The 12,566-nt window shown below is 44.2% G+C and overlaps 1 protein-coding gene across 2 annotated transcripts in view; it reads right to left on the minus strand.

The window, feature by feature from the left end:
* TMTC3 (transmembrane O-mannosyltransferase targeting cadherins 3) overlaps positions 1 to 12,566 on the minus strand; it is a 137,555-nt gene that overhangs the window by 73,950 nt on the left and 51,039 nt on the right. For both annotated transcript variants that reach the window (XM_077471383.1, XM_077471384.1), the window contains exon 9: positions 1,012 to 1,160. In XM_077471383.1, coding sequence (XP_077327509.1) covers positions 1,012 to 1,160 — 149 coding nt within the window. The remainder of the gene's footprint in view (positions 1 to 1,011; positions 1,161 to 12,566) is intronic.

Genomic DNA, 12,566 nt, shown 5'->3' on the forward strand with positions numbered 1-12,566 from the left:
AGTCCGTGGCCCATTGAACCACTGAATCAGCTCACCATCCATGCCCAGCTGGTTTTAAAATGGATATTGACATGATGAAGCAAGACAAATCTGACACGGTGCAACCACGATCTTAGTAAAGAGCCGATGACACGGCTCTTTACCCATGTGATCGGCTGTGTCCAATCACATGTAAATGCGGAAGTGCCATTTATCAGCTCAAGAAAAAGTACATGTGATCATGTGTGCTGTCAGCTGGATGGAAAGAGTGGGCAAATGTAGCTCTCTGTCAAAGGGGGTCCATGCATGGAGGTTCATATAACAATTGGTGGTCTCAGAGGGTACTGACTGTGGATGGCTGCCAGCTCAATACAAGCTAGAAGAAACTCTGGGGAATATAAGAGCAGCGCCATTTATCGGCTCACCCCACATTGATAGTGTGAGGAGAGGAAAGACGATCAGCGGCATCTCCTCGCAGGGTAGAGCTGTACAGGTAATCAGGGCACCGATTACAGCGCAGCTCCAGCAGTGCCCAGCAAGTGAGTGCCGCCTCATCAGTGAAGGAGAAAAATTACTTATTTATTTACAACATTTTCTGACAAACTAAGAAAAACATTTTTTTTTTTAATTTTCAATCATGAACTCTGTATAAAGTAATAAAGATATTACAGTCACAACGTGAAAACAGAAACAAGTCTGAGTGCATATTTGCTGAGCAAAACATGTTATTTTCAATTCACACATCTATAAAAGGGTACTTGTATATAAAAAGCTGTGTCAGTTACAAGCCATACAGGAACAATAGAACATTCAGGTGCTGTAAATCTGTAAAACACAATAGCAGGAAATGTAAGAACTAGAAGAGTTGTGACATGGAAAGTATATTTAAGAAGCATTCAAGACCGATATTTTATATCAAGCTTTTCTCATGATAGTAACCAAATCTTCTAAATCCTTTCTTAAAGGAAGTGTGTTCAGAGGAGATTTATAGCACGTTGGTTGAGCTAATAGAATGGAACGCATTTTGCTCACCTTTTGCTTGCTAATTTCTTCCAGCCATGTGCAACAAGCATGCAGAATCCCATACTAGGAACATATAATACTCTCTCTGCGACCACAAACCCAACAGGGAAGAAGAGGTTAGAGGCTGGTATGAAAGGCAAAACCAGCAAGCACAATCCCTGAAAAAAAAGGAACTTGACTGTAAAATCTGTTAGTGAAGAGTTATAAATATATATTTCTCACATCTAACTTGTAAAAAAAAAAAAAAAAAAAGCTATGTTTTAATGAATGCAAAATCATTTTTTTTCTACACTTAGAGAAGTATGACCAAAGCTCTTTGGCCACAATGCTACTTCTTTAAGTCATAGGAGTGCACTTAGTTCTGCTCTCCCGTGACCCAGAATAAGATCCCAGAGCCAGCACAGGCTCTGCAGGGATTGTGGCAATAATGTAGAGTTCTGCCCACATGTCTGACTGGCACCTAGCTCAGAATCTCAGCAGCTGCCATCCCTACACAGCTTGGTGCTCCGGGGAGCACTGAACAGGAAAAACAGAGCCAGTGACTGACAGTGGAGACTGAGAACTGAGTGATCAGCAGTCATGTGATTGCTCAGTTCTCTGCCTTCAAGCCAGTGAGGGCAGCTGCAGTATCAGATTTGATGCTGTACCCACATAGGGGAGTATGATTGTTTATTTTTATTTAATTTTTTTATCCCTCACTTCTCTTTTAAAGTAAATTGCCCAATTGACTTGGATAAGGAAAGCATTAACATGAAGGGCATGCTCTATATACAATATTATGACTTGGAAGGTGGGAGAGCAAGTCCTTGACTTTTCCTATCCATCACAATGCAGAAATGTATGCAGAGAACACCTGCAAATAATGACAAAAATAGCAATAAAAAACACATACCACCCCAGAGGTTCCAAACTGTCTGTATCTTTGGTACATATTCACCTTCCCTGTGTCCCAAGATAACATTTGTGAGGGTGCGGGCTCCCAAACTCACACGTGTCCATTTGGGGGCCTGCACAAAAGTGATATTGGGACACAGCAAGCTTTGTTCATGCAGCCTTTGTCTCCCAAGAAACATATATATAATAGGTAAGGTTAAAAAAAAAAAAAAAAAAAAAAAAAAAGACAAGTCCATCCTATGTGTGTGATTATATGTCAGTATTACATTGTATATCCCTGAATGTTGTGGTTATTTAGGTGCTTATCTAATAGTTTGTAATGAGTGGCCATGTGTCTTGTTAAACTCCCTTCCTCTAAAACATTTTATCCCTATTGTGGGCTCACCACTACAGTATTTATAAATTGAAATCATATCCCCTCTCAAGCATCTCTTCTACAGAGAGAATAAGTTCAGTGCTCGCAACCTTTCCTCATAACCAATATTCTCCAGATCCTTTATTAGCTTAGTATTATCTTCTTTGTACTCACTCTATTTCCAGTACATGCTTCCCGAGGACTGGTGCCCAGAACTGGACAGCATATTCTAGGTGCGGCCGGACCAGAGTCTTGTAGAGCAGGAGAATTATTGTTTTGTTTTATCTCTGGGAGTTGATCTCCTTTTTAATGCATGCCAATATTCTGTTTGCTTTGTTAGCAGAAGCTTGGCATTGCATGCCATTGCTGAGCCTATCATCTACTAGGACCCCCAAGTCCTTTTCGATCCTAGATTCCCCCAGAGGTTCTCCCATCCCAGTGTATAGATTGTATTCATATTTGACACCCAAATGCATCATTTTAAAAATTTTCTACAGTCAACCTCATTTGCCATGTAGTTGCCTACCCCATTAATTTGTTCAGATCTTTTTGCAAGGTTTCCACATCCTGCGGAGAAGTTATTGACCTGCTTAGCTTAGTATTGTCGGCAAATACAGAGATTGAACTGTTTACCCCATCCTCCAGGTCGTTTATGAACAAAATAAATGGGATTGGTCCCAGCACAGAACCCTGGGGGACCCCACTACTCACCTCTGACCATTCCAAGTACTCCCCATTTATCACCACCCTCTAAACTCGCCCCTGTAGCCAGTTTCCAATCCATGTACTCACCCTATGGTCCATGCCAACGGACCTTATTTTGTAATTTTGTACAGTAAACTGTTTTGGGGATCTGTGTCAAATGCTTTTTCAAAATCCAGATACACCATGTCTACGGGCCTTCTTTTATCTAGATGGCAACTCACCTCCTCATAGAAGGTTAATAGGTTGGTTTGGCAAGAACGATTCTTCATGAATCCATGCCGATTACTGCTAATGATACCGTTCTAGTTACTAAAATCTTGTGTATAGTCCCTTTTATCATCCCCTCCAAGAGCTTGCATACTATTGACGTTAAGGCTAACTGGTCAGTAATTCCCAGGGATGTATTTTGGGCCCTTTTTAAATATTGGTACTACATTGGCTTTTCTCCAATCACCTGGTACAATTCGGGTCAGACTGTCAGTAAAAATTACAAACAATATTCTGGCAAGTACTTGACTGAGTTCCCCAAGTTCCCCTTGGATGCAGGCCCTCTGGTCCTGGAGATTTATTAATGTTAGGTTTCCCAAGGCTAAATTTTAATTCTGTCCTCTGTTAACCATGGAGGTGCTTCCTGTGCTGTGTCATAAGGATAAACACTGCAGTTTTGGTTACTGAAGCCGACACCCACCCCCCCCCCCCCTCGAATCCCTCATGAAGACTGAGGAGAATAAATATCTTTGCCATCCTTTGTAACCAGATGTCCTTCCTCATTCTTTATGGGGCCAATATGGCCTGTCCTCCCTTTTTTACTGTTTACATACTTAAAGAATTTCTTGGGATTTTTTTTGCTCTCCTCCGCTATGTGTCTTTTGCATTCTATCTTAGCCATTCTTTTTGCACCCTTACATTTCTTGTTGCGTTCTTTATAAAAAGTCTGAATGCTGATAATGATCTCTCAAGCGGGTATTTTTTTGAAGACCTTCTCCTTTCCTTTCATATGCATTTTTACATTGGAGTTAAGCCACCCAGGACTTTTGTTCGCTCTTTTAAATGTATTACCCAATGGGATGCGTTAGCCAATGCCCTTATTTAATATGCTCTTAAAGCAAACCCATCTCTCCTCCGTGTTCTTTGTACCTAAGATTTTATCCCAAGGTTCGAAGTTTAGGGAAGTTGGCTCTTTTGAAATTCAGTGTCTTTGTATTCCTCTTGTTTCCTATTTGTGTGATTATACTGAAGCCAATTGACCTGTGATTGCCATTTTCTAAATTGCCCCTTAGTTCCACATCCGTGATCAGGTCTGTATTTTTGGTAATCAGTAGATCCAGTAACGCTTCATTTCTAGTTGGTGCATCTACCATCTGAACCATTAAATCGTCCTGCAAGACATTTAGGAACTGGCGAGCTTAGACGAATGCGTGGTTCCCTCCACTCAGTCTATGTCGGGATTATTGGGACACATACAGTATTGTATGCCCAGTGTGAATAAGGCCTAACTGGTATTGATAACCACAGAGTAAATCATCCCTTTTGTGAGAGCAGTAGTATGTACACAGAAAATTCTTACTGCATTATATGGTTTGGTTCTCTGCCATGTGTTTTAGGAGCATTACCATTGAACGCTAAAGTGGGTTTTGATGAATGCATTAAATATGTAGCAGAAGACTCTAATATATAGCTCTAGAAGCTGGCTTCCTAGCATTAATCAAAGTAGAGATAACTGACCCGGAAAGCCCACATTTCTTCAGAATGTGGGTCTCAATAGCCAGGCCGTTAAATTTAGCGTTCGTAAAGTAGGATGGAATATCGGCCCCTGTAATAGCAGGTCTGGCCTTAGTGGGAGGAGCCATGGACCCTCCACTGCCATCTTTACGATCTCTGCAAACCATGACCTTCTGGACCATTCTGGTGCTACTAGTATTATGACTTGCTTTCCAGCTTGATCCTGCAAAGAAGTTGAGGCAGCAACTGAATCAGGGAGAAATGCATAGCTCCACATATGCGTGTGGGTCCCTTGTCCTGGACACAAAGTTGACTAGCTTTGTGATGAATCCGGATGCTAGAAGGTCTACGTCCAGAGTCCCCCATTTTTGGCAAATAGCCCGAAAAATTTCAGGATGAAGAGACCATTCCCCCGGGAATAACTGCTGGCGACTTAAGTAGTCCGCCTGCCAATTCTCTACTCCCGGGATGCTGCTGATAAGCATGAGACATTCTTTTCTGCCAAAGTTAAAATCTGGTTCACCTCTCTCTGAGCGGAGACACTCTTGGTGCTTCCTTGGTGATTGATATATGCCACAGCCATGGCATTGTCAGATTGGATCCTGACAGGACAATCTTAACCTTGAGGTTCGGGTTCTCAGAGCCAGATACACTGCCCGAATCTCTAAGATGTTGATGGGCAAGGCTCTATCGGTTTTTGACCACTGTCCTTGGACAGTCGCCTTCTCCAGTACTGTACCCCAGCCTGAAAGGCTGGCATCTGTCGTTACCACTTTCCAGATAATCGGTCTGAAGGAAGTTCCGAGTTAGTAACCACCAATTGAGGCTTTGGGACACTCTTGGGGACAGCCAAATTGGCGAGTCCAAAGCTTGAATCGACTTGTTCCAAGCAGACAGAATACTGTTTTGAAACAGTCTCGAATGGAATTGGGCATAAGGAATTGCTTCGAATGAAGCTACCATCTTTCTTAACAACCTCACACAAAGGCGAATTGAAGGATTTCTGACCGTCTGCACCAGCTCTTGTATGGCACTTATCTTTGCGGGAGGCAAAAACACCATTTTCTGAGCTGTGTTTATGATTAAGCCCAAATACTCCAGCCGTCTTAGCGGCTTTAAGGATGATTTCTTTAGGTCGAGTATCTAACCCAGATCTTTCAGGTAACTGCTTGTAATGCATACACTTTGCTCCAAGCGAGCCACTGACCGATCTATTATCAATAGATCATTTAAGTATGCCAAGACTGTTATGTCCTGTGCCCTTAACCTGGCTAGAGGTGGGGCCAATACCTTCGTGAACACCCAAGGTGCTGTAGCTAGGCTGAAAGGCAGGGCTACAAACTGAAAATGTTCTATTTCGAACCGCAGAAACCTCTGGTGAGTAGGAAATATAGGGACATGCAAACATGTGTCTCTGATGTTGATGGATGCCAGAAGTTATCCTCCCTGTAGGATGGAAACTACTGACTTAATTGGCTCCATGCGAAAGGAGAGGATCTTCAGGAACAGATTTAGATTCCATAGATTTAGAATTGGTCTGACATCCCTTGGCTTTGGTACCGTAAATAGGTTTGAGTAAAATCCCAAACATTGCTCTTGTATGAGAATCTGTATGATCACCCCTTGAGCCAATAATCGGTCTAATGCTTGTAACAGGGATTGTCTTTTCTGTGGATCTTTGGGAATGTTTGATCTCAGAAAACGAGACGGTGGGAATTCCAAAAATTCTAGCTTGTATCCTAGGGACACTGTGGAGAGAGGCCATCTGTCCTGAATCTCCTCTTTCCAGACTTCCGAGTACCCCAGAAGTCTTCCCCCCACCTTGGTGAGGAGAGATGCCTCTTCATGATGAGTCTTTAGTATTGTGCTTTGCAGATTTGCGGCCCCAGGTCTTCCTCTGTGCCTGGGTTTGACCCTGGGATCTAACCCCAGAGTCTGATGGCGGAGGCCGTCACTCCTGCCTAAAAGGTGGATGGCCCTGGTGCATGGGGAAAAAGTCTGTTTAAAATGAAGGACGCTTATATTTCCTTTTGATTGGCAAAAGAGTACTCTTTCCACTAGAAATAGTTTTGATGTATTTATCCAAACTATCGCCAAATAGTCATTCTCCCTTAAAGGGGAAACTAGTTAGAAGGTTCTTACAAGGCGTTTCAGCTGACCAACCCTTTAACCAAAGGGTCCTTCTCATGTGGCTTAGTACAAGTACAAGGCGCAAAGCCTGATGAATAGAATCCTTCATAGCATCTATGGCAAAACATAATGCTTTTGGTAGCTCGGCTAACTGTGGGCCTGTTGTGCAGGGAGCTCGTTAAGAGGATCTGTGAACTGGTCCGTTAAGGACTGACAAATGGCAATAGCTGCAATTGCAGGCTGAGTTACGGCCCCTGCTAAAGAAAGAGAGGATTTTAACAGACCTTCCAACTTATCATCTGTTGGATCTTTAAGCATATGCGCATTGTCCACTGGACAAGTTAAACTTTTATTTACATTGGAAATCGCAGCGTCAACTGCTGGAACTTTTCATCTTTTTGTGAATTTTTCCTCTATAGGATAGAGAATTGAGAATCTCTTTGGAGGGGAAAAAATGCTTAATCAGATGATCCCATTCAGTATGAATAAGCTTTTCTAGTAATGCGTGGACGGGAAATGCATGCAAAGGCTGTAAAGGTTTTAGGGAACCGAAGGAGGAGACCGGACCTTCGGCTAACTCTGTTGGGGGTAGCATGAAAGCAGAGCGAACCACTTAGAAAATATACTGTGGGGCGCATGCGCGGAGGCTCCGAAGATGGACGCTTAGTCTGAGAGCTCCGTCCCGCCGCAGCAGCTCCGGCCTCTATACCGGCACCCTCGGACGCAATCTTCGCCTGAAACGAAGCCATTAAACGAGCGGAAGCCTCGGGGACACCTCCGATGTACGCGGGAGCGGTGAGAAGAAATTTAAAGCCCGCTTTTGAAGCCGCAGTGTCCCTGTCAGATTCGGCCAAGATGGCGGCGGCCTCACGCTGCCCGGGCCCCGCTTGCCTGCCTACCTCAAATAATGCAGCATCCCCATCCATATTGGCATCAGACCCCTTGCCAGACTTCCCCCCCCTGGGAGCCACTTCTCCTGCTTCTACAGCATCCCTCCTGGAGCATACCCTAGCAGACCTGGGACTCTCTCCAATGGAGGCTGGCCCACCTCAGTCTCCTCACATACTACAGCCTGAGGCTTCAGGCCTACCGCAACACCTGAATGTGGCTGATCTCTTTGCAAAATTTGCAGATCTCCTGAACATAACAGCCAATAAAATTACAAGCGATATTAAGGCAGACCTTCACAATATTGGCTCCCGCATAGAAATAGTGGAATCTAATTTGGAAACCACAATTTCTAGGACCAATCAAAATACGGCTTGCATACAGACTCTACAGGAGCAATTGGAGACTGCACAAGCTAAAATTGACGATCTCGAAAATAGAAATCGAAGGTATAATTTTAGGATCAGGGGGCTCCCTGAATCCTACAAGGATGTTCCTGAAACGGTCTCATCTCTCATAAAAACACTCATTCCGGATATCCCGCACCACCGACTGGAACTAGACAGAGCTCACAGGGCTCTCAGGCCCCCCAGAGCAGATGGGCTCCCCCGTGACATTGTGGTTAAGCCCCACTTTTTTTCAGTCAAAGAGGAAATAATGCGCAAATCAAGATCCCTACCAAAGATCATTTTCCAAGGGCATCTTTTACAGATCTTTGCAGACTTATCCCCGTCCACTATCCAAAAAAGAAGAGCCCTGAAACCCCTGCTTCAAGTTTTGCTGGACAAAGAAATTAAGTACTGGTGGCTTTTTCCTTTCCAGCTCAAATTCATGTTGCGTGGCAAAGCCTACACTTTTGGATCCCTACATGAAGGGGAAAAACTCCTGCTGCAGCTAGGCCTTATCAGCCAAATTCCAAATCCTACTCCTCAAGGAAACACGTTCCAGTCAGCTAAACGTCAACTGCCCACCAGCCCCCTTCCTCCAGTATGGGAGACTGTACGATCCAAGAAATCTAAGGAAACTGGACCCCCCTGAGTGTATCAACCACAGGACCTTCGAGTATTTTGCAACCTCTCAGATGCTCCCTGGGAACAATTACCACCTTTCTTGTGCCTTGGACCCTGGGCCTTTCCTCTGTCCTCTATTATAATACCCATCTACAGAGATGGTGCGGAGGGCATTGGAGGGTATCTAGGCTGTGCTACCCTTCTGGTACTTTCCATTGTTGCTTACAATGCCCCATCTAATCCTAATAATTTTTTTTTTTTTTTTTTTTTTTTCAGGGGGTGGGGAGGGTGAAGAAGATTGGTTCTTTTCTTTTTCTCCTGTGATGTCTCTGGGGGTGGTCCCGGGGACCCCTCTCCCTGCCACCCCTTATTGTTGTTTTTCACCGATTCCCCTGCCAAATATCCGAGACTTTTGCTTCCCCTAAGTTTCAGGTGTTATATATAGTTCTGTTCATATGTATTACATTTATTGTCACTTAATGGGCTCTCGGTCCTCCTTCCTTATGTCATTTTTAGCTTATCCCAATTTTTTGCCATTGAAGGAGACACGAGGGCCATCGCTCTATGGGTGCCGTGTTTAAGTTCAAGATTATTTTTCTATGTATTATGGTTTTCCATAATTGTTGAGGCCTTCCTGCTGGGGCGGTGCTCATGTACCCCCCATTTGTCTGGCTCACTGGGACTTTTTGGTCCTGGTAACTGGACAAACCTTATCCCTACTTTTAGTAGGGTTGGGTTGTTTGATTGATTTATCCTCACAGGTGGAGGACTCTGTCCCCTCCACTCTACGGATGACTCTCTTGTCACCCGTCTTTCTCTTCTTTCCTATTCCCTTTCTTCCTTCCATCTGTACTAATTATTCTCTTATCATTATCATTGCAGGAGTAGCCGGGGGGACCTTTCGGAGCAGCGCTTTTCCTCATCAGGGTCCTCCTCTATGGAATGTAAGTTGGTTTGGAAATAGTGGATATTGCAGAGTAAGTGCTTTTGTTTTTGCTGGCGGTCCTCCCTCTCTGCTCAATGACTGACGCGACCTTATCTCCACTAACTCCTCTCAAAATAATTTCCCACAATTCCCAAGGTCTAAACTCTCCCCTTAAACGGCGCAAAGTATTTCAGTATCTACACAAACATGGGGTGGATGTAGCTCTGCTTCAGGAAACACACTTCCCTAAAAGATATAACCCCTCCTTTATCCACTCCAAATTTCCCCTATTTTTTCTGGCCAACGCAGAAGATAAAACTAGGGGAGTGGGCATATTTATCTCTAATAGATGCAAATTCACACTGAAATCTGAATTCAAGGATGCGGAGGGTAGGTTTTTGTTATTAGTGGGTGAGCTTGATGGTAAACTATACTCCTTTGTATCTTACTATGCCCCCAACAAGGGCCAGTTGGCTTTTTTCAACCGTATGCTCTCCACCTTAACACCGTTACTTGAGGGTACAGTACTTTTTGGAGGGGACTCCAACACCGCGTTTGACCAGGGTTTGGACACATCACGCCCCTTGGGCAAACGCCTGACTAGACCCACTAATCAAAGCTTACGCATAGCCAAGCTGCTTTTCCAGCAAGGTCTGGTTGATGTCTGGAGAGAGGTTAACCCGACTTTAAGAGACTTTACACACTATTCTAACCCTCACGGTTCCTTCTCCCGGATAGACCACATTCTTGTTGAATCTGCTTCCATTTCTCTTGCTCAAAGGGCTAGTATTAAGGAAGTGGTCTGGTCGGATCACTCAATGGTTGTCTTGACTCTCTCTCGTCCTGCTTGCCACAGACCAAGTAGACGTTGGCGACTCAACGAGTCTATTTTGAGTGATCCTGCTAGAGCTCAGGAAATCGAACAAAGTATCCTACAATACTTTGCTACTAATGATACTCCCGACATAGATGATACCTGTCTGTGGGCAGCCCATAAGGCAGTAATTAGGGGTCATCTTATTCAAATTTCATCCCAAATTAACAAAACCAACAAAACTAATATTGATAATTTAGACAGGGAATACACAAAGCTAACCAAACAACATAAAAAGAACCCAAGTTCTGTTCCAGTCTCCAAACTGGATGCTGCTAAATTAGCTTTGAACCTGGCCCTGACCACCAAAGCCGAAAAATGGTTGCGCTGGAACAGAGCCAGATTTTACTATCAGGGCGATAATATTGGTTCTATGCTGGCCAAGAGACTAACACCTAAATTCCGAGCCCAGGCCTTCCCTAAAATTAGAATCCAAGGCGGCTCCATGTCCCAAAACCCTCAACGCATCATGCACGAATTCCGTGACTTCTACACATCATTATACAGTGGTACCCACAGCCCGTCCCCTGCGGACATCAACAAATTCCTTGACACCCTCCCGATCCCCTCATTGGAGGATAGACACAAAGCTAGGCTGGATTCGCCCATCTCAGCAGATGAGGTGTGTGCAGTGATTAAACATTTGAAAATGCATTCGGCCCCTGGACCGGACGGCTTTTCGATACCATACTATAAAACGTTTGCCCCCACTCTTGCACCATACATGGCCCGTTTCTTCAACAACCTCCGTAGGGGGGGAAGTCTTGATTCCTCTCTTAATGAGGCTTATATCACGGTCCTCCCTAAACCAAATAAAGATGCTAGTTCAGTCAGTAATTACAGACCGATTTCCCTCATCAACAATGATTTGAAGATTCTGACCAAAATCCTTGCGGACCGTCTGGCTTCCTTCATTAGTTTATACATACACAAAGATCAAGTAGGATTCATTCCGGGACGACAGGGCCCTGATCAAACGCGTAGGGCCATAGACATCGTGTCGCTTCTTAATTCCAATTGGGACGGGAATTCTGCCAGGCAGGGTTGCCTTTTGTCTTTAGATCTCCAAAAAGCGTTCGACTCTGTGCACTGGTCATATATTTTTACGACGTTACAACGTTGGGGTTTTGGCGATTCCTTCCTCAATGTTTTGCGTGCCCTATACTCGTCTCCTACAGCCCAGGTTCGTATGCAGGGATTTTACTCAGAATCTTTCCCCATATCAAGAGGTACCAGACAGGGTTGTCCGCTATCCCCTTTGGTTTTTGCAATAGCAATCGAATCTTTGGCTATAGCCATTAGGCATAATCCAAATATTCAAGGTATTCATTGTGGTTCTCAACAGCACAAATGTGCCTTATTTGCAGACGACATTCTGATGTTCGTCTCGTCTCCCCTGACCTCGTTGCCCAACATTTGCAGTCTCCTTACGGAATTTGGTTTAGTATCAGGTCTCAGGGTCAATTATCATAAATCTCAGGCTCTCAATGTTAATATCCCTGGTCCACTCATGGAAAGGCTCAGGGACAGCTTTAAATTCACCTGGAGTGATACTACGATATCATACCTGGGGATCAAATTAACCTCCAGGATTGATCTCCTCCATCAAGCTAATTATCCACCATTATTTCACAAACTGGAGGAGGATCTAAACAGGTGGTCTGGGCTGTCCCTGGGCTGGCTAGGTAGAATCAACACCATTAAGATGACGCTGCTCCCTCGTATTCTGTATCATTTCAGAGCTCTTCCCATCCCAGTAGACAGGGTGCGCTTAGAACGTTTTCAAGCTAAAGTTGTTAAATTTGTTTGGGGAAAGGGAGGACATAGATTCTCTAAATCCATTTTGTTCAGATCCAAATCGGAAGGAGGTTTGGGTCTACCAAATTTACGTCTATACTACCAAGCAGCCCAGCTGGCACAGTTATCAGCTATCTATTCTAGATGGGAGAAGCCTGACTGGATACAGATCGAGAGACAGGCGGTTCCTAGACACACACTGGACTTTCTTATGTGGTGCCCCAAAAAAATGAGGCCCCCGATACTGTCCCCAACTCTTTCCCA

Source organism: Lithobates pipiens, unplaced genomic scaffold (genome assembly GCF_037356315.1).
Source record: "Lithobates pipiens isolate NorthernLeopardFrog02 unplaced genomic scaffold, aLitPip1_a1.2 Scaffold_8, whole genome shotgun sequence".
Classification (NCBI taxonomy): Eukaryota; Metazoa; Chordata; class Amphibia; order Anura; family Ranidae; genus Lithobates; species Lithobates pipiens.